Here is a 24,650-nt window from a genome sequence, read left to right as displayed (position 1 = left end):
ATTATTTACAAGAAAACCTAAACATATCTTCTTCTTACCTCGATCAAAATCAAAAGACCAAAGCAGTGCACCACGTTAAAACCTGATCCTAAAGTTTCTTCCCAAGGTATGCTCCAGGCAAGACCTAGAAATTGCAACTTCCACGATTAAAGATACCTACTAATTACTAGCACACCTTACTTGCCGATCTAAGATTCTTTCACTAATAAACAAACTCTGAATTTCCCAAAAACTAAGCTGCTACCAGAATCAGCTATATGGAACAAAACTAAGTTAACCAACCAAGTGGAGGAATCTACAAAACGAAAATAGAAGTGTTTCTTTCGGATACACTAAAATTCATAGCAAGACAGTGAAATCAGTCACAGCGACGTCATTAAACATGCGATTAAGACGGTTAGCCTACCACGAAAACAAACAAACGTACACGAAACGGTTTACATCAAGGGACCACGGATGATGAACAAAAAAAAAAAAAGCAAAACGATGTAGTAGAAGAGGAAGACGAACCAGTGGTGGTGTGGAGAGATTCTCTTCGAGTAGGGAATTTTGCGGGGAAATGATGGAAACGGAAGCGAGGAGATAAGGTAGTGATACAGAGAGAAAGAGGAAGTGAGAGCTGGCGTTTAGAGAGACGCATGGTTGTTGTGCTGGTTAAGCTATTAAATAGGAGGAAGCATTGAGAATCGAATTCTGGGGAAAGAATAATAGGTACACCTGGAAAACAACCACTACTTGGGAATGCCGTCGATAAAGTTGGATTCGAACTTAAACACCACTCCGACATTTACCGGTAATTCGCCGTCGAATATTCCCTCCGTTTTAATTGCATTTACTTTTTATTTATATCTTTTCTCCTCTCTCTCTCTCTCTCTCACTCGCCGGACCTAGGGAGGGAAACGAGGCGTTGCCGAAGAAAAAGAAGAAGAGATTCCCAAAGAAGATTGCCACGTAGCGGTGGCTTATTAATAAATGCGTGTGGTTGTAGCTGTTTAGGGCTTTTTTATTTTGATGGGCTTTTTAACCTAATTTTAATGGGCCTAAAATTCAAGCCCAGCTATTAAACCTTACACTTCTACTGCTCTCTTTCCGTCTTCCCCATTTCTCAGCTCTTTCTCTCTCACATTAACCGATCTTGGTTCGCGTGAACATTACGCGCCGCCGTAATCTTCTTCTAGTCGTCAGTCATGTCTGCGACTTCGTCCTTGCGTGCTCGGCTAGCTTTTGTTGCTCTACTCTCAGCGACGACTTTTTACTGTATCCACAAATATCGCCGCTTGAAGCGTCTCAAAAACCTCTCCTTAAACCCTAGCTCTACTACTTCGAAACCCAGCAGAGGGAAGATCTTCTTCATCTCCGAAACTGGTACAGCTAAAGCGTTAGCTCAGCGGCTTCACGAGCTCTGCGCAGCTAATGACATAGCATTTGATCTCATCGATCCACGGAGCTACGAGCCTGAAGAACTCCCCAAAGAAACCCTAGTTATATTCATCGCATCGACTTGGGACGGTGGGAAGCCGCCTAAGAACGGAGAGTTTCTCGTGAACTGGCTTGGCGAGAGCGCCGAGGATTTCAGAGTTGGCTCGCTTCTTCTCTCCGATTGCAAATTCGGCGTATTCGGTGTCGGGAGCCGTGCGTATGGTGAATCTTACAACGCTGTGGCCAAGGAATTGTCGAGTCGGATGACAGGGTTGGGTGGACTCGAGATGATTCCGGTGGGAGAAGGTGACGTTGATGACGNTGATACAGAGAGAAAGAGGAAGTGAGAGCTGGCGTTTAGAGAGACGCATGGTTGTTGTGCTGGTTAAGCTATTAAATAGGAGGAAGCATTGAGAATCGAATTCTGGGGAAAGAATAATAGGTACACCTGGAAAACAACCACTACTTGGGAATGCCGTCGATAAAGTTGGATTCGAACTTAAACACCACTCCGACATTTACCGGTAATTCGCCGTCGAATATTCCCTCCGTTTTAATTGCATTTACTTTTTATTTATATCTTTTCTCCTCTCTCTCTCTCTCTCTCACTCGCCGGACCTAGGGAGGGAAACGAGGCGTTGCCGAAGAAAAAGAAGAAGAGATTCCCAAAGAAGATTGCCACGTGGCGGTGGCTTATTAATAAATGCGTGTGGTTGTAGCTGTTTAGGGCTTTTTTATTTTGATGGGCTTTTTAACCTAATTTTAATGGGCCTAAAATTCAAGCCCAGCTATTAAACCTTACACTTCTACTGCTCTCTTTCCGTCTTCCCCATTTCTCAGCTCTTTCTCTCTCACATTAACCGATCTTGGTTCGCGTGAACATTACGCGCCGCCGTAATCTTCTTCTAGTCGTCAGTCATGTCTGCGACTTCGTCCTTGCGTGCTCGGCTAGCTTTTGTTGCTCTACTCTCAGCGACGACTTTTTACTGTATCCACAAATATCGCCGCTTGAAGCGTCTCAAAAACCTCTCCTTAAACCCTAGCTCTACTACTTCGAAACCCAGCAGAGGGAAGATCTTCTTCATCTCCGAAACTGGTACAGCTAAAGCGTTAGCTCAGCGGCTTCACGAGCTCTGCGCAGCTAATGACATAGCATTTGATCTCATCGATCCACGGAGCTACGAGCCTGAAGAACTCCCCAAAGAAACCCTAGTTATATTCATCGCATCGACTTGGGACGGTGGGAAGCCGCCTAAGAACGGAGAGTTTCTCGTGAACTGGCTTGGCGAGAGCGCCGAGGATTTCAGAGTTGGCTCGCTTCTTCTCTCCGATTGCAAATTCGGCGTATTCGGTGTCGGGAGCCGTGCGTATGGTGAATCTTACAACGCTGTGGCCAAGGAATTGTCGAGTCGGATGACAGGGTTGGGTGGACTCGAGATGATTCCGGTGGGAGAAGGTGACGTTGATGACGGAGAATTAGACAAGTCGTTTCAAGAATGGTGTGATGGAGTTATCAGGGTTCTGAAAGGAGGTTCTGCTCAAGAAACAAATGGGGTTTCGCAGCAGATTGATGCTGTTGAGAATGATCTTGAGTATTACGAGTCAACAGATGAGGAAGAAGATGATGGTGATGACGGAGGTCTTGTTGATCTTGAAGATATTGCTGGAAAAGCTCCTTCGAAGAGAAATGGCTTAGTTAAAGTGGCTAAAGTTGATGGAAAGAAAGAAATGGTGACCCCTGTGATTAGAGCAAGCTTAACGAAACAGGTACGTATTGTGTTGGTGTTGTTTGAGCTTTGAAGCAGTGTTTAGATTTTCTCTCATTTGCTTGAATGAACATGGCTTTTACACTTGCAGGGCTATAAAATCATCGGTTCGCATAGCGGGGTTAAAATATGTAGATGGACTAAGTCACAACTTAGAGGCAGGGGAGGTTGCTACAAGCACTCCTTTTATGGCATCGAGAGTCACAGGTTTAATTGAAACTTCTGCTATTCTCCCTCCTAGTCTTATGGTTGTAGGTCGTGATTCTTATGATAGAATGTATTTTTTTTTATCATTTTCGAATAAGCTAGGTGCATGGAGACAACACCTAGTTTGGCTTGTGCAAACAAATGTGTCTTTTGTTGGAGGCATCACACTAATCCTGTGGGGAAGAGCTGGCAGTGGAAGATGGATGAGCCTTCAGTGATTGTGAAAGGTGCTCTAGATCTTCATACAAAGATGATTAAGCAAATGAAAGGAGTTCCAGGTTAGTTTATATCTCTCCATATTTTGACCCTTATTAGCTATGATCCCAAAAGCGTGCTAGGCAGATTAAGCATTGAGCTTAGGATGCCTTTTGAAATTTAGATGTTCTCTGAGTCGTTTGTTTATTTGATATATTTGTTTGCGCTATTGATTTAAATGTCATGCTGATGTTTATGGTCTGCTATGTTCTTCAGGTGTGACTCCAGAGAAATTACAAGAAGGTCTAAACCCAAGACATTGTGCGTTATCACTTGTTGGTGAACCCATTATGTATCCGGAGATCAATGCCCTTGTAGATGAGCTACATGGAAGGCGCATTTCTACTTTTTTGGTTACTAATGCACAGTTCCCCGAAAAGATTTTGATGATGAAGCCTATCACCCAGGTCTCTGGTGTCTGTTTTGTACATTTATTTTATTTCCAGCTTTGAAAGCTCTTCATGCACTTAACTGAAGCAAATTGCCTAACTCATTGTCTTTGGCATATACAGTTGTACGTAAGTGTAGACGCTGCCACCAAAGAGAGCTTGAAAGCTATTGACAGGCCTCTGTTTGCAGACTTCTGGGAACGGTTTATTGTGAGTATTTTATAGTAGCCTCCTTCAATGGACCTTTGAAATGAAATGTGAATTACGGTAAAGGTATAAATCTCTGCATCAATTGTTTTCCAGGACTCCTTGAAAGCTCTCCAGGAGAAGCAGCAGCGAACTGTCTACCGTTTAACACTTGTCAAAGGATGGAACACAGAGGAGCTAGATGCTTATTTCAACCTTTTCAGCATTGGGAAACCTGATTTCATCGAGATCAAAGGCGTCACATATTGTGGATCGTGAGTGTGTTCTACTTGTTATCATCTCAGTTACGCTCATGTTACACACATATCATACTTATATAAATCTTCTGGGAACTAAACAAAAACAGATCTGCGACATCAAAGTTGACAATGGAGAATGTACCATGGCACGCAGACGTTAAGGCATTCTCAGAAGCTCTGTCTGTGAAGAGCAAAGGGGAGTACGAGGTTGCTTGCGAACACGCCCATTCTTGCTGTGTTCTTCTAGGGAGAACCGAAAAGTTCAAATTGAATGGAAAGTGGTTCACTTGGATTGACTATGAAAAGTTCCACGATCTGGTTAGTTAACAAACCCGAAATATGTTCATTTCAAAATCAAGTTTTCTTGTAATTGGTATGCTATATAACGAACACTATTGAATGAATTCGCGTAGGTGGCTTCTGGAGAACCGTTCACCAGCACAGACTATATGGCTGAAACACCATCATGGGCGGTTTATGGAGCAGAGGAAGGTGGGTTTGATCCAGAGCAGTTGCGTTACAAGAAGGAAAGGCATCACCATCCTAAACCACAGGCGGTTTTAGCTTAAGACTTTTAGTAAGCTAAGCTATATTGCTTTTTTGTTTCTGTCGCCATCATCCTAAACCACAAGCGATCTTAGCTTTAAGACAGGATCAAGCTAAAAGCTATTTTGTTAGCCCTTTACAGCTTCTTGTTCTAGGTCTAAAGCTTTTTGTTCAAAGAAGAAGGGAAACTTTCTGTTGATTCTCTGTTCACATTCTCTTTCTCGTGGAAAGACGTTAAACTTTTTGAAATCATATCAAACTTGACAAGAGTTTCACTGTTTTGTATCTGATAAGGTTTCAAATGTTTTGGGAAATTTTTGAAAGATGATTTCGCTTGTAAAGCCTTGTGCCGGACCCAATAATTGTCTTGTGTACAAAATAGTTTGTTTACTACTATCAACGTGGCCTCGTCAAGTCTCTTTCTCACCTCTGCTCTAGACGGTTAGTTTAGTACTTTAGTTAGATAACTTTAATTGTATATGTTTGGTCAAAAACGTAGCTAGCGTTGCGATTTAAATAATTGACAGGTTCTTCTCACTAGCAATGCAATATCCATTAGTTTCTTAACTTATCCGTTCACCATGTGCGTTGGTTACCTTATATCATTTATCATATAAAAATTTGAAAGGGACGTAGGCATCCATCAACTACGCAATCAATAAATTAAACACAAACCTACTACAACTATAAAAGAATAACCCTAAATAACACAGCTTTCTCATGGAAACAATTAATTTTAGTTTATATCTTCTTGACGTACCAAAATTAATACTGAGATCGACAAAATTAGCTTCTTGTTTTTGAATTATAGCATCCAAGAAAATTAAAAATCAATTGTATCTCTTCCAGGGTTATAATTAATTTATAGCTCAGCAATAATCCAAAAAACACACTCAGAAAAAACAAAAACTCCATTGAAATGGTAAAGAAAAATTTACCAACTCTTAACCGGCGTGCTTTTCCTCCTCGACCGTCTAGACGACGGCTGTGGAACCACCGCCTTCATCGTCGTCATCTCCGGCTTCTCCTCCTCCTCCTCCTCTAATTCTTCATGTTTCAACTTTTGCTCTTCTTCCGCACTACTACTACTCCTAACTTTCTTCTTCTGCTTCTCTCTGTTAATAAGTACCTCCGCTTCTTCATCATCTTCTTCTTCGTCCTCATACTCTTCGTAATCCTCGTCTTCTTCGGATTCTTCTTTCTTGAAACCTTCAGGGTTCTCAAGATTCTTCCTTGGCCTTCCTCTTCGTCTCCTTGTCGTCTGAGACTCCGTGGGAGATGAAGCTTCAGCTACCGTCACTGACGACGGTTCCTTTGCTTTCTGAAACCTTCTCTTCCCCATCAGTTCACTTCTTCTTTTTTTTGNTTTTGTCTTTCAACAGAATAATATTTTACTTGAACAGCTTGTAAGATTTTTTAATATCTCCAAGAAGAGCAATAAATTTTCTTTCTTATGTTTTACAGACAGAAACAAAACACAACAGTCTTTAAAATCAAAAAGCCGCCCACTCTTTGGTGTATTAGATAAAAAAAAAAACTAAAAAAATATCAGAAGAAATAAAAAAGAGTAGATTTTATTTTTGTCCGTTGGTTATCTCTTCTATATTATCCACCAATATAATACATGTATGACATATATGTCCTTGAATTCTTGCCACCTTAATTATCACACTACCCGGTAGCTAGCTACAATTTGTTTGTGAGGTTTGAGTTCTTCAAAATAAAATAAAACTTTAATTTACAGTAAACCCTAACCACATTCATTCATATATATGATGATGTGTTTTTGTTTAATCAGACGGTAATTGGATATCTATAATCGATCATGTGAGAGGTTTCGGACCGTCACATTCTTTATAGTAAATACAACGAATGAGATAAACTTAAATAAAAAAAATTAATGTATATGACTCACGAGTACGATTAACCAAAAAACGGGACGACGTTCACTATACATTACGAAAGCTAAACGGGCCCTAAAATTTTAAAAGACCCAACAAGTCTACCGTTTTAAAAAAAGGAATTTAAAATGCGTGTCGTTTTACAAGAATACGACCGACGTGGTGTTGTTGTCTCGTAAACAGCGAATGAATGGTTTTGTTTGGTGGTAAAGGGATAAGATCACGTGATCGAGAGAAAGTCAGACTCATCTATCTTCTTCTTCTTCCTCCTCCTCTTCCCGTCGTTCTCTCTCTCTCTCTCTCTCTCTCTCTCTCTCTCTCTCTCTCATCTCATTAAAATTTAAAAAGAAAAGACAATTCTATCGAGTTCCCAATTTCCCATCCATCACTCTTTTCTCTGATTCTCAGTATTATACAATTTTTTTTTTCCTTCTGTTTGTTCTTTTCGATAAAGACATAATTTTTTTTTTCTTTTGGGTGGAAACATTATTTTGTGGGTACGTCGCCACGCGCTAGAGCTCGAAAAGCTATGATCTAGGGGAGGAAGGATCTTCACAAATCCTACTTGGCCACAAAATTTTTGCTATTTTTATTATAATTTTTTTTTTCTTTTGGGTGGAAACATTATTTTGTGGGTACGTCGCCACGCGCTAGAGCTCGAAAAGCTATGATCTAGGGGAGGAAGGATCTTCACAAATCCTACTTGGCCACAAAATTTTTGCTATTTTTATTATAATTTTTTTTTTCCTCCGTGATTATAATTTTTGAGACAGACAGGAAGATTAATATTAAGCACTAGTTTTTTGTTGCAAAATTAAGTGTGGTTTTGTGGATGGTAACACATCTTCTGGGTGAGCCTTTCCCTTTCTCTCCTTTCTTTTCTCCCGATTTTTCTAGGTTTTCACTTATTTCGTTTCTCTTTAAAGGTTGTTCCTTTTGTGATTTCTTGAAAGATTACTTTTTTTTCTTCTAATTTGAACATTTTGGATGTTTTTTTTTTTTCTCAATACAGGGATTTGTTTCTGCATCTGTTGTTGTTATTTTGACCATCTCTCTCTCTCTCTGTTTTTGGCAAGTGAGTACAAAGTTTCAATCTTTTTGACCTTCCTTCTCTTTGTTTGCTTCTTCTTCTGGTTTACCTTGAAATCTTCCATTTTGGGAAAGAATGATTCTTTTTCCCAATTTTGATTATTCTTTCCCCATTTGATTTCGTTTTGTGATTCTCGTTTTCTGCAGCAAAAATCACGTATTGCAATCCAAATCGACTGATGCAGATGTTTTCCGATTCAGTGAGAAATAAATATTGATTCTTTGGGGTTCTTTTTTAAAAATCATGGTGGAGCCTTATGAGACACGTAACAACTCTGAAGCATCTCATCAGATGGTCAGATATCAGAGTTATAACCATCACAATTCCAGAATACCATCTTCGTCATCGTCGTTATCATTATCATCGCCATTGCTTGATTTGAGAGTGTTTTATGTCAGAATCAGCAATTTCAAGGTGGATGCTTCGACACCTGAGGTTCTCACGATCACTCATATCCCACTGGATCTAGATTCTATCTTGGAGATTAACGGTGTTAGGATGAGCATGTACTCTGAAGGAGTTTCTTCTCAGCTAAGGAGAGATCGTGTTGATAAGAAATCTGAAGTAGCTACTTTTATCAGCACTGACAACATCAGGTTGTCTGGTAGTGTGAAGTTTGAGGTTTGTGATAAAGATGAGCTGGTTTTGTCTGGAACGCTTGAGATGTCCGGCAGTAATGGTTTCACTGGTGAATCTAAGCATAGCGTGAAGCGGTGGAACATGAACTGCGAAGCTGAGATCACTGCAGGGTCTGGTTTCTTGAAGGAGAAACATATTGGTGGTGGTTCGGATTTGTCATCTCCGTTGCCAACTATTGAAGTCTATGTCACTGGTTGCTTCTCAGGAACACCCATCATCTTAACCAAGACTCTACAGCTTGGTTTCAGAAAGAAGCACAGTAGAGTGACTGCATTAGATTCTATTCCCGAGTATGATACCGGTGAGCCTCATAAAGGCAACTCATCTGAGCTTGATTATCAGGTAACTTTCAAGATTACTATAATCCTTCCTAATAGTTTTCTATTGATTTGTGTCCAACTTCAACACATTGAATACTTTCCCTCATGTATGAGTCTTCTTGGTCATGTTATCTATCATGAGCATTTTAAGATTTTCATGGTTTTGAGATTTTCATCGATTGAGACATCTTTCTTGGGTACTCTTAGGAAGATAATTACTTTAGATATTGAAGTGGACCAACTTCGTGATAAATGATCATGTGAGGTATGGGACCTGCCACCTTTTACAAGTCATTAGATAGCTCTCTCCCTCTCTCTCTCTCCATCTCACTCGTTCACACACACACTCTCTCTCTATCTCACTCGTTCACACACACTCTCTCTCTCTCTCTCCCATTTGCCTCTTCTCTTGTGATCTTAATATCTGAACTCCTATCCTCTTGTCTGCTACAGTTAGTTCGTTAAACCCATTGATTGAAATATCCTGGTTTTCATATGTAATGCCACAATATATCGTCTTTAATTTGTGCATAGACTGATTCGGGAAACATGCTCTATTCAAGAGTTATTGTCAAGATTACTTTGAGGTTCTTGCAGATGACATTGTTAGAGCATGTGTTATCTTGAGATCTTGTGTTAACTATAGTACAATGCCAATAACTATGACCTGTAATTTATGGAGGTGTAGACACCCATATGAGATACATCTGAAAGAGTTTTTAAGGTTGGAACATAAATACCATCAGCCTCTATTCTACAATTGATTTTGACCATTGTATTCTTTATTTGACCAGCTCTATGAATGTCTTTTACTTAATTTTCTTTTAAGAGACAGGCATGTTCTACTTACATGGATCTCTCTGTTGCTGAATTCCTTGTTGAAGTATGGGAGTTTTTATCTGTGCAGGTAACAGAATATGGAAGTTACAAACAAGAATATGAAGGAGAAGACGGCGACATGTATTGGAATAGAGAGTATGCAGACGGTGAAGATGGTGAGATGTCGTGGTTCAATGCTGGTGTGAGGGTTGGTGTGGGAATTGGTCTTGGTGTCTGTGTAGGTCTTGGCATTGGGGTTGGCCTTCTTGTGCGTACCTATCAATCAACCACCAGAAACTTCAGAAGGAGGATTATCTAGTTTCATTCAAATTGCCCCGAGCTTCTTCTACTATCCCTCTAACTCCAGTCCTTACCACATCACTTTTGACTGCAGAACTTTAAGCTATATAGTCTATGCTAATACTGATGTGTAGTAAAAAATTTCTTCATGTGTATTTTTTTCTCTTTGTGCCTTGAAATTTTGGAAGAAATCATTCTCTTGTTGTGTTTGTTGAGTTTTCCTACTGAAAGAAATTAAGCTTTTTGCTGGTAATGTGAATCCATTGTCTGCTTCATTTAAATAAACGCTTATGAGTGTAAAAGTTTTTGGATTCACATACAATCCCCGCTAGAGTTACTAATACAAATCCTTTTTATTTGATCAACGTCATGTTTAAATTTTACAACCTCTCTTCTTAGCATCAAGATCACCAATAATTAATTAGTCCCATCTGAAACAAACATATTGCCTTCAAATTTGGTTAAGGGTTGGTTTGATTTGGGTCAGGGGAAATCTCAGCTCCAGAAAAACCGTTGCTCGCATGCAGCTGGTTGTCAGTACTGTGAACCAATCCCCAATAGTTTGCAGTCTTAACATCGTCTTGGTTCATTTGCTTGGAGAATTCTTCATAGTTATACTGCAACAAAGCTTTCCCTCCAAATTCGGTTGGGAGGTTATCCTCGTCAAAGAATGAGCTCATAAGCTCCACGCTTTCCTGGTTCTTTGGGTAAACAAATTTCACCTTGACGAATGTCTTTGCATCAATGAAGTACTTAACAATCTGTGGGACAACATCAAAAACAAAATGAAAATACCATCATAATCAATTCATGTGTGGAAGACCAAACATGCGCAAAATTTTCTTAATCAACCTATGTTTTGTCTAACTATGAGGCCTAGAAGCAGTGTTTTGTCTAACCTTCCAGAATGCCTCAAAGAGTCTTGGAGGATTATAGAGGAACGCTACAGCAAGTCTCTCAGGGTAGTGATTTTGAAGTATATTTATAGTTTCTCTTGCAGATTTAATAGGCACACTGGTACTCATTGACCAGTTCGTGAAGTCAATAAGCCACGACATTTGTTCTTGATCCTCGGGCAGATTCAAAATAGCATTCTCAATGAGATACACGAGATGCTTCATCTGTTTGTCTAACGATTTCGTGTTCTGCAGAAGTTTTGAAATGAAAATGGATGGTTTAATCTTGTGCCCCGAACTTAAACACAGTCTAAAAATATTAACTAAGAATATAAAGCTTTAGAAACCTGCAAGCCAGGTCTCAGTATAAGAACAGTTCTTCCATGCCTGTCATGGAATCCAGCTTTGTAAACTTTACCAGTCTCACCTTCACCTGAAACTTCATCCTAGTAAGAAAGCAAGTCTCAACAGGTAAGTTTTGGTAAGACTTGCCGAAAGGATTAAAAAGACTAATAATAACATTGATACTTACCCATCGGATCTCCTCAGGTTTAAAGGTTGATCTCCATTTCAACGTCTCCTCAAGCATCTTTTTGGCTTTGCCTACATTCCAATTCCTAGCTTCCAGATATCTCTTCAGACATGCATCTGAGTAGAAGAGCGAAGTCCTTCCAGATAGCTCACCTAAGAGAGCTCTAAGCTCTTTGATCTGGACCATTAAGACCAGAATAAAATTACCACTGAGAAATCAAATAGGTAACTAAGAAAACATCATCAAGAAAGGCCTGTAAAAGGTTTCACCTTTGCCTCTCTGAGAGCTGCCTCGTTATGCTCTTGCTCGGGCTGAGAAGAATTCTTCCAACGAAACATTTTGAATGGCACTTGGGTTCCAATAATATCAAAATCTTTTCAGTCTGTAAAAGTTACCAAAATGAAAAAGATCATAATTGCGTAAGCTAATAATACTAACGAAGGGCGTTAGATCCAAAGAGAAATAAAATGTAAATCGAAAAGGTTCATGTGGGTGATTGATCTGCATGTGACTGGAAATCACAGACAAAACATGACTCAACTACCTACAGCTCCCTTAAGGTTCTGACGAAAGCCCTAAGAAACTCGAAACTCAGAATCAGGTAAAGTTTCTCAATTCCCTAAAAGCAAAACAGATCGGTCAATCAACGAAGATTTGGATAGTTAGTTGTCAAAGATCCACCCAAATTCAGAACATTTAGACAAAGAAATTTCTGATGAGCTCGCTTACGAAACCGAATATTAAACAATCCAAGGGACTCTAACTAGTATTGTACTCATCAGAGAATTGATTCTAGAGAAAACATATAATCAAATCTTAAGACCTGACATATCTATAAGATTCAGAAACACCAAAAGACCGAAACTTTAAAAGAGAAAAGGAGCGCACCTAAACAGAGAGCACCTAGTAATAGAGAGAAAGAATGATTCTTTTTTTTTTTTTTTTCTGCAAAGTGAGAGACAAGTCGTCGAGAGTCAGCTGAAGAAAGTTTTGTGTAACTGATAAAAGAAAATGGAGAAGTGTCGACTGTAGAGGTGCGAGGAAGAAAAAAATAAATGTCAAAAACAAAAAAAAAAAAAGACAATTCCACCAAACGCTTTACAGACGGGAAGACATCAATATAAAAATATATTTTTAGTAAACTGAACGGTACGGTACGGCACGTGAGATTCATTCACATATACACTGATACGATGAAGACTGCCACGTGTCGACTACACATAGAAGACAAAATTCATCGGAGACCAAAAGCCTCAATTAACATGTCATTTTCGAACCCATCTCAGGCCCAAATTCATACAAGATACAAATAAATGTTGGAATGTAATCAAAGAAGTTTTGAAAGATTCAAAAAATATATGTACTGTATTAACTTACGAAAATAAATTATAAATTAAATTTTATTTGATGTAAAAGTAATAAAATTATTACATTCAAACAACATAAGCAAAACAAAAATCGAAACATTAAAGAATACGAGACTGAATATTAAAGCCTTCACGCAGGATCTTGGTTTAAATACCACAATCAGGCAAGGTCGGACGCCAATTCCACTTGAAATTTCCAAGACGCATGAGTTTAACAGGAGCTTCAGATTAACAACATGATTAAAAACAGAGATGGGACTTGTGATAGTTCGCAATAAGCATAGATGATTATTCGGTTCTTCAGACCAGATTCACCCGACAAGCTAAAACATAAATTCAGAAAAATCAATTCCATTACACTATAACAACACTCTGTTGGAACGACACACGCTCACAAATTCCACATACCTCCATCATTCTACTAGTTTAAAATCCAAACCAGGTTAGTGTGTACTAGGTTGAGATCTACTACTTACACAGCTAAATTAACCAATATTTGCAAATCCAACCCACCAGATCCAAGTATAGTATTTCACAGATACAGAATTTTTAAAGAAAAACATATGACGATGGATAGAGTAAGCTCAGAAAGGTTGCACAATCATTTCAAAGATTTATAAAATCTCATAAGTCCAGACATATATAATAGCAACTTCATCATCGCAACCCTAAACCATCTCTATCAATATACATATAAATAAAATCAAAATAAAGACTAAGATGAACTCAGAGAAGCTAATAGTAGCGATGGCAGACAATCTACACGGCATCAATTCAGACCGCCCGTCTGCTAATATCTCATCATCGATCTTTTTTTCAAAAACCCATTAATCCAAAAAAAAAACAATTTACAAATTAAAAAGACGGATGTTGGCATCAGATAATAAGCGGAGATGTTTTGTCCACACTGTTCATCAGTGGTTAAGCATAAAATAATCAATTCTTCATTTGCCATCAATCACAGTAATTAAACCCTAATAATTTAAAAGATTCAAAAAAAAACAAATATAATTATAGGTCCATTCATTTGACGCCAAAGCTGCAGAAATAGCAATGGGTTGGTAAGATAACCTAATCAATATCAGCATCTGTTCTAACTCCTCTTACCATACTTTTTTTTGTGATTTTTACTCACTAAGCTAGAGGAGTGGGTTAATAAACACAGATGCTTTCAAACAATCTAAATCTAAATCGAAACTAAACTAAAAACAAAACAGAGATCAAACAAACTAAACTAAAAAGAACCAATCGATAAGATACCACAAGCGAAGATGATAACTGCGGCGGAGGAAATAGAGAGATCGGTTGTAATTGTTTTGATAGTTTGAGAGATTTTGTCTCTTATTTATATAGTGGAGATGTTTTTGGTTTTTTCGGCAACCTAGGGTTTTGGTTTTATCGGGCTTACTACTATTGTCTTATTGGGCTGTAAAATTGTCTTGTTTGGGCCATTGTGGTATAGTCCATTATTACCTACATGAAAAATGAATATTGTTGAATGGAACCAAAACTTCTCTCCTATTCTCACTATTCTCATCTAAGTTTTGAAATGCGGGTGCGGCCCTTACTTGGGATTATACGAATGTAACCCTAGAGAGTGATGTCGTGTGGCCTTCTTAGCTACACAACACAGAATTAAGATCATTGTCACAGGCATTGCATTTTTAAGTTTGTTTTCTCTTATCATATTTACTTCGTTTTGCTTGGAATGTTGTATCCCATTCCCCAATTGGCTACAACCAATTGTTGAAAGGAACCAAAAAGAAATTGGTAATTTGGTATATGTTTTATGGAAAAATATTGTGCCAATGACCTTTGAAATATATCTTTTTTTACTATGAAGATAGTACATTTACACCCTCTCGAATCTCCCACGTCAAGGTTACATATTTACTCCTTTTGTCCCAAATCTGAGGTGTAGTATATCATTAAGAAACCTACTTAACAAAATAAATAAAAACATCTAAAAAGAGAGACTAATGATCATTGTTGATATCCGACGGTGGCAAAAAGCTCTCCAAACACAAGCCACAAATATTAAAATCCACCTCCTCGATCCGCCATTTCTCCTCTATTCGTCTCCGGTGGTTAACAGCTCCCCCGTAGCGATAAAGCGTTGTCACGGTTCGACCACCGTGAGCTATGTTGACTGCGTCAACGAATATGTAATCGTCGATGATTGACTCCATGCTTGTCTCCCAGAAAACGCCGTCGTTTTTGCCTCTGCCGGATTTGACCCTCACGAGCTTTGTGTCACCGAACTTTACGAGAAGTCCCGTCCGTTGGCTGAAGTAACCCCACACCGTGTGGTGGATCACCTCCGTGTTTGGTGAGCACTGAGCCTTTAGAATATCTGCCGGCGTCTCTAGCTTTAGGACGAAACAGTCTTCCCCGTTAACGGATTGTTCACCGATGCATACGGCGTCTAAGAACAGACTAGCCGTGCATCTCGGGTCTAGTCCCTATCACGTCATTTCACAGGTGAAAATGTTAGAGTACTTTGTACGTAACATACTTTGTATTAAATTATTATACGTTGTAATGATTCAATACAAAATGTATAAGAGAGTTTGAGATGAGTTACCTGAAAAAAGCGGCGGAGAGGGCGAGGAGGGCCACGGTGAGCTTGAGAAGGTTGAGTGGAGGATTGGTTCCAAGCCACCTTGCCGTCACTACCGGCGCTAATCTTGAAACCGGAAACCACTAGCTCTAAGAACCAAAGATTTGGATTCTTCTGCCATAAAACAAAACCTCCAACCTCGAAACTGCCTTTTCCTAGCCGCACCGGCGCACTCGTTCCTTCGTCCTCTCCGGCAACCATCTCGGAGCCTTGCATTCTCACCTGCCCAACTGCGTACATGCTCTTCACTGCGTTCAAAGCTGCTGGACCTCCGCACGCCGCCACGTACTGCTGCACTATGTATTTAGCCGTAGACGCTTCCTTCAAATATATCATTACTATTAACATTCCACATATATTTTCCTTTTTCTTTTACTTAGATGCAAAGGGATTAACGAAATGTGTTATATGATGTAAATTGGAAATTTTGTTTAATCGATTGTATAAAGGAAAAAAAAAAGAGCTAAAATTATGCATCCTATAAAACGAATTTTAGCTCTTTTTGAAATATTATCATGTTTGAAATATTTATCCCAAAACGAATTGAAGGTAAATAAAAGCTACACGTTTCATTTCTATACATTACATAGTCCTCTAATCAAAGAATATTGTAGTATTTTTAAAAATATTTGAATCGTTAAGAGTAACCAACCACCGTTAAATGAGACTCGAATCATGACCTTATCCCACGTTTGAAAATGTCTATTACACGAGTTTATATCGGTGATTTCAAACGAGAGCTAAACACAAAACTATCTTTGTAAAATCTATAAGTAAACGTAAATATAGTCAAGAAGTGTACACAATATAATTACGGGTCGAGAGAAATCAAAATACCAAAAAATCAATAAAATTTAAGATATACGTACGATGGAAGTGTCATTAATGGGCCGGGAAAGACAGAACTCGAGTGGGACGTGAAAAGGAATAAGAGGACTTCCCACGATCTTCAACAACGCCACAAACTCGTTGTCTGATTTTGACTGCAAATGCATATTGACATTGCTCATCGACGATGACGACGGCGGCGTTCTCATATCAACCGAAACAGCGGTCACGACCGTGTGTGCTTTCATGAGAGCGTGCATATTCCTCCACCGCCCAGCCGCATTGCTTCCCATCTTCGCAAACATTTCTTCCGGCACCGGAACCTCTAACACCGTCTCTAACCCGTCTTCTCTGTCCAAATTCGGACAAAGCTTCCTCATTTTCATTTATAAAATATTTATAAGTTTTTTTTTTCTAGATGATCCGAGAGAAAGAGGGGATTAGGGTTTTCCTCTTTCTCCGAAATTTTATTATGCGAGAGAGATCAATAGATTTGAGAGGAGGATCATGAGGATTAACTATGAAAAAAAAAACTATTCTTGATTTCTTTTTCTCAAATTTTTCTGTTAGCCGGCTTTTATAACTAGGGTGCTCCTTGCTCGTAGCTATCGTGAGAACACGATTTCAGGAGAATCCATCTAATCTCTATCTCTCTGTGTATTTTTATTCATAAAATCTTATACGACCTGATGTGACATATGCACGAATTTACACTTAGATATTTGTATAAACGTTGACAATAGATGTATATTAATTTGCATACGAATATTTGGGATACGTTACATTTGTGATCGTGTACTACACACATACGTGGAAGACTTATAGTACTTGAGGAATCAGATCTAATATATGGGATCGGAGTGGTTAGGTGGGAGACCAAATGTGTACCGAGCCTTTTCTTTATGCGTTATTAACTCTCTAGTTGTTATTCTATATATATTGTTATTTTCTGATATATTATAGAAGTTTGGGTTTGTATAATGCTATAAATCAAAACATAATCGGGTAAGATGTGCTAGCTAGTTATACAGTATATGGTATTATGTCATCATTCAAACTGAAAGTTATTGTTTGTTCATACCAACGTAAATGAACCGGTTTATTCGAATCGTGATTCTATTGGTTAATGCTTGAAAATGGATACGTGAATCATAATGGTGTAACAACCATTAGAAGAAAAATATTTGTAAAATTGCAAATTTACGACATAATTATTACATTGGTGTTTGGTGTAGATAGGGGTTGGTCAAGGTTTAATGATTTCAAATTAAGCAGGAGGTTCAAATTTCTGAAAATGCATTGTTCTTTCTGCATATGGAATGTTTTCACAAACGTTCTCGTGATATCATACACAATTTTTTTTGTTAAAGGATATGCAATTTTATAAATTAGAGCCCATTTCAGCTATTTCCGGATGTAAGCTCATACAAAATCCCGAAAGTCCAATCCACAAACATTAAACCAAACGATACCATCTAATTCATACACAATTAAAGGGGGTATTGAACTTGTATTTTAAAAGATTTTAGAGTATTCTTAAAATCTTTTGTTATTCAACTTAGATTTATGTAAAATCTTTTAAAATCCTCTGTTATTCAATTTAGATTTCTGTAAAATCATTTAAAATAATTTACATTCTCTTATTATTCAATCAATGATTTATAAAACCGACTTAAAATCTATTGTTATTCAAAATTCCAGAATTTTTTTATAACGTGCTATTTTACATGATTCTACAAGATTTTTTTGTGTGTTTCTAGTTGAAAAATTTCTCTCTCAAAATCACAGCCTTTGAGTTAGGATTTGAAAGGATTTCAAAAAAAAAAATGTATTTACTACTAGGAAATCAAAATTGAAACAGAACTGGCTCTTCCCCACTCCATTGCTCCAATCCCACCACTAATGAATTGGGTCTTGTGTATTAAGCTGCCATACTCTCCCTCACGTGTATTAAGCTGTACGGGTATGTGTTTTGAGCTTGCAATCTTCACCATTCTCGTTGAAACTTTTCTTCTTTATACTCTGTTGTTGCTACTCCCTCCTCTGTGTTCATGTAATCCCACTCCTATTGACAATCTTTTAGTGCTTCTCCTTGAAGGCGAGATTCTCAGTTATGTGTTGTTAACCATTGTGGAAAGATATGGCCTGTTATGATTATCTCTGAGGCCTTCTTCTTCTGCCCATGTGAGATCCATTTTATGGAAGAATGGCTCTTTCATTATCTCTTTCTGATCTTAAGTTGAATCTCCAATATATGTTCTTAATCCCAGTCTATTCTCCGGCATCTTTGGGGCTTTCTGGGATTCTTCATTTAAGGTTAAGCAACTGTCCAGGGAGGAGTTAGGTTGATAAGTTGATGGCGTAGATTCTGCAGGTCTTTTGGTTCTAGGAAACTAAAGTCTGGATATTCTGGTGACACTTTAGTTTCTCATTCTTAGAGTTGAGCTTTGTTGCTTCAATTCCAGCTGCACCTAAGTTATGTCTTCCAAGAGTCTCTTGTCCTTTCTCCAGAATTGATTACAAGTACTTTCCTTGAGCCTCTATCATGAGCTGCAAATGTCGTTATACCTGGCTCAGTTTAATACTCCCTCCGTTTCAAAATATAGGATGTTTTAACTAAAGCACGCAGATTAAGAAGTTTTTACTTTTAACAAGTTCAACCAATCAGAAATAATACTGCATAATATAAAATACTAAACTAATCGAAAAGTTGCAGAGAAACTTGAAAACATCATATATTATGAAACAAAAAACTTCTCTAAAACATCTTATATTTTGAAACGGATGGAGTATGTTTTAATGAAATCATATAAACTAAATGCTTAAGTGAAGCAGTTTTTGGATTGTAGGTGATAATATTCGTTTTACCGTAATCGGTTTCGAGGATTTGTGTGTATGAGGAAAAAAACAGAAGGAAACTATTTTTGTAAATAAAAGACATGGATTGGTATAAGCCCAAGTATTGGCACTGTCCAAGACATTGTACGATGGTTTCTCTTTCTAACACGGATCATGTAGATTTTATTACTTGGTTGCTGCAACTTTTCTGCTGTTCTTGGTAGACTCTGTTTTGTCATCTTCTTCTCCTTGTGCTTCTTTTCTTTTCTTCATCATCTTCTCACTAACTTCTTTCTCTTTGATGCATGCAAAGAGATTCTCATGGTCTCTCAGTATTATGATAAGAGAGCCTTTGATATGTGGATTATTGAAATATACTATTGTATAAAAGTGTGATCTCGTTAGCAAAGTAATCCGGTTGATCATTCTAATATGTCGTGCCTTTTTTTGATCTGTTATTAACATAAACTTTATTCAAAGTACTCATGTTTTTTATTAATAAAAAATTTATTTTTTGTGTTCTAAAATATTCTAGTTTAATAACCAAATCTAACAGAATCACGTTCATTTTCTTGTATCAAATCTCCCAAAAATTCAATCAAATCCTTCAAAATTCTAAAATATTAAAATCCTATAAAATCCTTCAAAATCCAAGTTCAATACCCCCTCTTAGTAAAGAACTAAACATGTTTATCATAAACATAACGTAAACACAACCGTTTGCCAAAAAAAAAACGTAAATACAACCATTCGCCGTGTGGAATCATCATCCATCCACCCTTAGTATTAAACATGTTTATTGTTATGTGCTAACACAACGATAATCATCCGAGCAATGTAACCGTTATTATTTGTAGATTGTAGTGTAATCGAAGAAAAATAATGTATAGTATCACAAATTTTTGACAATATAATTAGCTTTGTGGCATACAAGAATCTTTAAAAACTGAAATTTATAAACATTTTTTTTTTAATTAGTCGCTATAAAAAACTTGAAAATGTGAAGTGACTTTAGTGTAGTGACAAAATGTAAGTTCTTAATGCTATCGAATCCGGCTCCATCGTAGGGATTAGGTTAATGGGCCGGCCTGTTGTGGTCCAATGGTTGAAAAAAAAAAAAACTTGAAAATATTAATTATTGTTTTATGAGTTTATGATCAAGTATAATTGAGTCCCCCCACCATGGGCGGAGAAAGCTCACTGGAAAATAAAAGGCGCCAAAATTCGAAATATTTGGCGCGTAAATCCTCGAGCGTTTAATTCTTTTCACCCTTTTTGGCACTACTGATTCATTCTGCTTTAGAACCATTTGGGCACCGTCTAATTTTGGCCAGAGATTACAATCAGAGATGAATAGCGACGAGCAGCTTTCTCCTATCGGAGAATCGAGTGTCCCAGTTCCAAACAGGATGCTACGGCGGTTGAAGAAGGCTAATACGATTTCCGATTTATGCCCTGGATCTGAGACCCCAGATTCCGCCGGCGAGGATCTGGGTATGCCTGGATCGCAGTCTGCTAATGGTTTCGAGGAAGAAGATGGGCTACAATCCGATCTCGAGGGTTTGGGTGTCGAGGATGGAGTTACCGCGAGGAAGGTACTTGATTTTGATTCGGTGTCTGAGTTCAATCAGACGATTCAAGTTCCGGGTGAGAAAGGTGAAGAAGAAGACGAAATCCCTGATTTGAGGACAAGTGACGAAATTAGGGTTTCCGAAACGACGGAAGCTGGAAAGGAGCGGCCTGAGTTTGACTCCCCAATCGATGAATTGGGAGAGAAAGGTGAAGAATACGGAATTTCTGATCTGGAAACTAATGAGGAAATTAGGGTTTCGGAATCGACGGAAGCTGGTAAAGAGCGGCCTGAGTTTGATTCCGCAGTCGATGAAATTAGGGATTCGGAATCAGAAGAGGAAATTAGGGGTTCGGAAACGAAGGAAGCTGGAAAGAAGCGAGCAGCTCTGGAGTCAAGTTATGGCGAGGGGAATGAGAACAAGAGAGATAAGAAGAGGAACAAGAAGAGTGATGATTTTGATGAGCTGCCAATCTCTACTGCTTCCATGAACATGACTAAGAAGGTTAACTCTCTGTTTGTTTCTTAGTAGAAATTTATATTGAGGAAGCTTTGCAGTGTTCGTCCTGAGTTTAATTGGTGTCACTGTTCTTTGTTCGTCTGTAGGAAAGAAGAGAGTATCTTGATCAGCTTCGTGCAGAAAACCAGAGACTCTTGCGAGGTATATGTTAGTCTCAAAACACTTTTCAGCAGTGTTCATTGCAACGTTTTGCTGGGAACTGACAAATTGTCTTTGGCTCTTATTACGATAGAAACTAGAGATGCTGCCTTTGAACCTGCCCCTCTTGTCCGAAAGCCGATTTCATCTGTATTGGAGAAAATTCGAAGAAGAAAAGAGGAGATTTCTAAACAGTGAGTTTTTGATATATGTTTTCATAACCACTTCCCCACTATAATCTCTTTTTCTTAGTAACAGTGTTTGTGTGTTATCATTTTTGGTGTTGGCAGATTTCTTAGCAGGAAGAAATCCAAACCTATCGACATATGCGACGGGGATGATTTGGAGGAAGTTGTAGCCGAAGAGAAGGATGAAGGTATGAATTTAGAAAGTACAAGCAATCAAAACCCTGGAGGACAGCATTGTTCTGAGGACTCTGCAGGTCCATCGGGGAACTTAGACAGTCCCTCTAACAAAATTGCTGAAAGTAACCCTACTCATCAGGTGAGCCAACTCATGTGTACATACTTCTTTGCACAATGAGGAGGTTTTTTTCTGTTCTGTTGATTTGATTTTTGATTTTGAGGTCCATAATCATAGTTTTGAGCGATATTTGAATGTTTGAATTCTGAGGATTTAAACTGTAAGCTATACATGCAATCCATTAGATTGTGTTAACTCCACCTGCGTAATAATTTGAGCAGCACATTCCGTTTCTAGGTTACAAATTCTAAGTTTATGCTGTGGTTCAAATGCTATTTTGTAAAATGAAATATAGAGCTAACTCTCTCAGGTTTCTTTTGTTAGGATCCATCCTTGTGTCCACAAATGAATAACCCTGGAGATGAACTTCTAGAGAAGACGTCAAGCAGACCTTTGGAAGAAGTAATGACACCTTCGGTAGTTGCCATGAACCTCAAACTCAACCCGTCTCCTGACAAGTGAGTTTATCTTTTGGATGTGGTTACAAGCGGAAATATTGGCAAGCTCGTCTATTTAATATTGGCAAGCTTCACATATTGCAGTCTTTACACGTTCATAATATTTTATGGATAAATGTTAGTTTCAGTACATGAATAGCTTGTGATTCTGTGCCATAATCAGAATTCATAAAACCCAGTTGTTTATGTAGAGTTGAGTTATATTGTGTATACTTAGGCTCGCTTTTCTCTGCAGATCGTCTAAAGTAACAGAATACATGAAGGAAAATTCTGATTCTGAGACCCATGATGAACCTGGTGACCCTGTTAGAAAATTTATTGATGAGGATGCTGAAGAGGAAGATGACAGCGACAATGATTTACTTCGATTTGAGGATGAGGATGATGACGAAGATGAAGAAGATGATGATCTCAGGGATATGATTGTCAGTCAATTTAAGGAAGATCCAACTGATAAAGATAGACGTAATGAACTGCATCAGAAGTGGCTCGAGCAACAAGATGCTGCAGGGACAGAGAAACTCTTACAGAAGCTACAACGTGGTTTGCAACAGGATGAAACATTATTGTCTGAAGATGAAGATGACGATGATGAAGAGAGGGCTGAAGATGCTGATGATGAAGAAGTGCAAAAACCTAACGTCAATGAAGATGAAAATGAAGATGAAGAAGATCCGAGTCATGCAAATTCCATGCGAATGACGATAAAGAAAATAAAGGAAATGATCCCTTTGATGTTCACAGATGAAGATGATGTTTATGTGTCATCTGACGATGAGGAAATGGAAAAGAAGCTTCTGCAACAGAGATTACTCAGGAAAATGGTAGGTGATCCCGGTTCAATAGTTCGGTATGCTGCATATTTTATCAGTTGATCCAACATATCTCTACATGGTTAAGATTGAAAAGCTTGTTTGATATTAAGCTCGAGCTAGCCAATGAATCTCGATCGTTGTTGTTTGGAACAGGAGCTAAAGTCCAAGTCTTCACCATCTCTTGGGGATGAAAACTCTGAGGAAATTCTTCGCCACATCAAGAAGCCTGAGATCAAGAAGAAAGCAAAAACTTCTTGTAAGATAACATGCAAATTTCTCCCTCTTTTTGTAATCATCGGCTGAGTTTATATATACACACTGCTGATTGCTTATAACTGTTCTATTTGAATTATTTTGTTTTCAGCTTATAAAGAGAGGGCACTCATGGGAATGAACAAAAACCCTGCGGCATCCAAGGTATAAGCCTTCTTCAGTTACTTTCACATACCAATGAAATTCTTAGAGAAGTCACTCCACATACCAATGAAATTCTTAGAGAAGTCACTCTTTAAGACTTGTTAGAAACAGGACAAGGAATTGCAGCTTCTTTACTCATGCCGTGAATCTTTTGCAGTCATCATTCTTGGGTAGACTTACAAAGAGTTCCATATCAGAAGGATCTCGCAAGCGCGGTTTAAACGTTGTACGTGGCTACATATTCGAACGTGATGACAGTAACACCAAAAGCTCAAACTCAGTGTCAGAAGAACCTTCAGCTCCGGAGACGGTATAGTTCTCTCTCTCTCTCTCTATAAAAACACACACCATCCCATAAAGATTTCTGGTACAGACATATTAATCTCTTGTTCATTACAATCGCAGATTATTCAAGAAAAAAGCAGACCAAAAAGAGCTCCGGCAAAATTCACTGCCTCACAGTCACAAGAAAAATCATCAACATTACAGGCGACAACGGTGGTGGAGGAGACGAGCACGAGGCAACGAGCAACCTTGTACGAGATTCTAAAGATGTCTTCAAAGAAAACTTGCTTCAATTCACGCGAGACAGTGATAAGCAGCGACCACACTGAGTCTATATTTGCTGCTTTCAAATTGGATAAAAAACCAGTTAAGACGAATCCACAAGTAAACACCCTCTCCCTCTAATTAAATGTCTTCTTCTGAATCCACAGTTTTTTTTTTTTAGTCTAACGAATATTTAACAGGAGAAGAGATGAAACCAGTTAAAACAAAAGGATAAAGAGAACAGTGGCAATGTGTTTTGGAGGAATTTAGACGTTGTTTGTTGTGATGAAAGACCAAGTTGATGATGTGTGGCCACCGCCAAAAACGGCGTAGGACCGCGTGTTTTGGCATTTTCCTGATCAGATTCAGTCTCGATTCTCAAGTACATAGGTTGGTTGCTGTTAACTAAAGAGATTTTTGTGGGAGATAAGGTCGTCCATCGTAGTCATTCGAATCGACTTATTATTGAAAGTTTGTTTTATATATATATTCAATGTTTTACGATACACTAATTCTTTTAAA

The 24,650-nt window shown here is 38.3% G+C and overlaps 6 protein-coding genes and 2 pseudogenes across 11 annotated transcripts; 3 read left to right on the top strand and 5 right to left on the bottom strand.

Annotated features, from left to right (window-relative positions):
- The window catches only part of LOC104702255, a 6,582-nt pseudogene extending 5,644 nt beyond the window's left edge, over window positions 1–938 (bottom strand).
- Window positions 1,081–5,356, top strand: LOC104702257 (S-adenosyl-L-methionine-dependent tRNA 4-demethylwyosine synthase). Of its 2 annotated transcripts, XM_010418086.2 has the most exons (9): window positions 1,081–1,725; window positions 2,876–3,186; window positions 3,277–3,392; window positions 3,495–3,670; window positions 3,864–4,054; window positions 4,160–4,246; window positions 4,340–4,497; window positions 4,590–4,800; window positions 4,896–5,356. In XM_010418086.2, the coding sequence occupies exons 1-9, from the start codon at window positions 1,188–1,190 to the stop codon at window positions 5,049–5,051; spliced, it is 1,944 nt and encodes a 647-aa protein (XP_010416388.1). In that variant the 5' UTR covers window positions 1,081–1,187; the 3' UTR covers window positions 5,052–5,356. The 2 variants fall into 2 exon arrangements, with proteins under 2 accessions (XP_010416388.1, XP_010416387.1); XM_010418085.2 differs by lacking the exon at window positions 1,081–1,725 and having other exon boundaries at window positions 2,231–3,186.
- Window positions 5,806–6,425, bottom strand: LOC104702254 (nucleolin-like). Its single transcript, XM_010418084.2, has one exon. It carries the CDS (start codon window positions 6,368–6,370, stop codon window positions 5,963–5,965), a length of 408 nt encoding a protein of 135 aa, XP_010416386.1. The 5' UTR covers window positions 6,371–6,425; the 3' UTR covers window positions 5,806–5,962.
- Window positions 7,530–10,356, top strand: LOC104702253 (uncharacterized protein At1g01500-like). Of its 4 annotated transcripts, XM_010418083.1 has the most exons (4): window positions 7,530–7,780; window positions 7,942–8,004; window positions 8,166–9,000; window positions 9,886–10,356. In XM_010418083.1, exons 3-4 carry the CDS (start codon window positions 8,263–8,265, stop codon window positions 10,114–10,116), a joined length of 969 nt encoding a protein of 322 aa, XP_010416385.1. In that variant the 5' UTR covers window positions 7,530–7,780; window positions 7,942–8,004; window positions 8,166–8,262; the 3' UTR covers window positions 10,117–10,356. The 4 variants fall into 4 exon arrangements, with proteins under 4 accessions (XP_010416385.1, XP_019083382.1, XP_019083380.1 ...); XM_019227837.1 differs by lacking the exon at window positions 7,942–8,004; XM_019227835.1 differs by lacking the exon at window positions 7,530–7,780 and having other exon boundaries at window positions 7,833–8,004.
- On the bottom strand, window positions 10,436–12,607 carry LOC104702252 (random slug protein 5-like). Of its 2 annotated transcripts, XM_010418081.2 has the most exons (7): window positions 12,414–12,607; window positions 12,070–12,144; window positions 11,795–11,907; window positions 11,526–11,702; window positions 11,341–11,439; window positions 10,997–11,242; window positions 10,436–10,858 (listed from the first exon to the last, which is right to left on the bottom strand). In XM_010418081.2, the coding sequence occupies exons 3-7, from the start codon at window positions 11,861–11,863 to the stop codon at window positions 10,559–10,561; spliced, it is 891 nt and encodes a 296-aa protein (XP_010416383.1). In that variant the 5' UTR covers window positions 11,864–11,907; window positions 12,070–12,144; window positions 12,414–12,607; the 3' UTR covers window positions 10,436–10,558. The 2 variants fall into 2 exon arrangements, with proteins under 2 accessions (XP_010416383.1, XP_010416382.1); XM_010418080.2 differs by lacking the exon at window positions 12,070–12,144 and having other exon boundaries at window positions 12,414–12,606.
- LOC104702251 lies at window positions 14,708–16,866 on the bottom strand. The gene is made up of 3 exons (XM_010418079.1): window positions 16,382–16,866; window positions 15,477–15,833; window positions 14,708–15,354 (listed from the first exon to the last, which is right to left on the bottom strand). Exons 1-3 carry the CDS (start codon window positions 16,724–16,726, stop codon window positions 14,869–14,871), a joined length of 1,188 nt encoding a protein of 395 aa, XP_010416381.1. The 5' UTR covers window positions 16,727–16,866; the 3' UTR covers window positions 14,708–14,868.
- On the bottom strand, window positions 18,288–20,487 carry LOC104704895 (annotated as a pseudogene).
- On the top strand, window positions 20,477–24,649 carry LOC104702250 (DNA ligase 1-like). Its single transcript, XM_010418077.1, has 11 exons — window positions 20,477–21,253; window positions 21,355–21,409; window positions 21,501–21,600; window positions 21,697–21,910; window positions 22,214–22,347; window positions 22,583–23,171; window positions 23,316–23,418; window positions 23,527–23,579; window positions 23,737–23,889; window positions 23,985–24,248; window positions 24,329–24,649. Exons 1-11 carry the CDS (start codon window positions 20,528–20,530, stop codon window positions 24,338–24,340), a joined length of 2,403 nt encoding a protein of 800 aa, XP_010416379.1. The 5' UTR covers window positions 20,477–20,527; the 3' UTR covers window positions 24,341–24,649.

This window comes from Camelina sativa, chromosome 7 (genome assembly GCF_000633955.1).
Source record: "Camelina sativa cultivar DH55 chromosome 7, Cs, whole genome shotgun sequence".
Classification (NCBI taxonomy): domain Eukaryota; kingdom Viridiplantae; phylum Streptophyta; class Magnoliopsida; order Brassicales; family Brassicaceae; genus Camelina; species Camelina sativa.
Note: the sequence above shows the minus strand (reverse complement) of the source record. Positions and strands in the feature narration are given on the sequence as shown.

Coding starts and splice junctions, on each gene's coding strand:
- LOC104702254 (XM_010418084.2), bottom strand. CDS start 6,370: ATGGGGAAGAGAAGGTTTCAGAAAGCAAAGGAACCGTCGTCAGTGACG.
- LOC104702250 (XM_010418077.1), top strand. CDS start 20,528: ATGAATAGCGACGAGCAGCTTTCTCCTATCGGAGAATCGAGTGTCCCA. Junction 21,911..22,213: donor AAAGTAACCCTACTCATCAG/GTGAGCCAACTC, acceptor TTCTTTTGTTAG/GATCCATCCTTGTGTCCACA. Junction 23,580..23,736: donor AAAACCCTGCGGCATCCAAG/GTATAAGCCTTC, acceptor AATCTTTTGCAG/TCATCATTCTTGGGTAGACT.
- LOC104702252 (XM_010418081.2), bottom strand. CDS start 11,863: ATGTTTCGTTGGAAGAATTCTTCTCAGCCCGAGCAAGAGCATAACGAG. Junction 11,440..11,525: donor AACCTGAGGAGATCCGATGG/GTAAGTATCAAT, acceptor CTTTCTTACTAG/GATGAAGTTTCAGGTGAAGG. Junction 10,859..10,996: donor TCTTTGAGGCATTCTGGAAG/GTTAGACAAAAC, acceptor GTTGTCCCACAG/ATTGTTAAGTACTTCATTGA.
- LOC104702257 (XM_010418086.2), top strand. CDS start 1,188: ATGTCTGCGACTTCGTCCTTGCGTGCTCGGCTAGCTTTTGTTGCTCTA. Junction 4,055..4,159: donor TGATGAAGCCTATCACCCAG/GTCTCTGGTGTC, acceptor TGGCATATACAG/TTGTACGTAAGTGTAGACGC. Junction 4,498..4,589: donor GGCGTCACATATTGTGGATC/GTGAGTGTGTTC, acceptor AAACAAAAACAG/ATCTGCGACATCAAAGTTGA.
- LOC104702251 (XM_010418079.1), bottom strand. CDS start 16,726: ATGAAAATGAGGAAGCTTTGTCCGAATTTGGACAGAGAAGACGGGTTA. Junction 15,834..16,381: donor CCATTAATGACACTTCCATC/GTACGTATATCT, acceptor ATATATTTGAAG/GAAGCGTCTACGGCTAAATA. Junction 15,355..15,476: donor CTCTCCGCCGCTTTTTTCAG/GTAACTCATCTC, acceptor ATGACGTGATAG/GGACTAGACCCGAGATGCAC.
- LOC104702253 (XM_019227837.1), top strand. CDS start 8,263: ATGGTGGAGCCTTATGAGACACGTAACAACTCTGAAGCATCTCATCAG. Junction 9,001..9,885: donor CATCTGAGCTTGATTATCAG/GTAACTTTCAAG, acceptor TTATCTGTGCAG/GTAACAGAATATGGAAGTTA.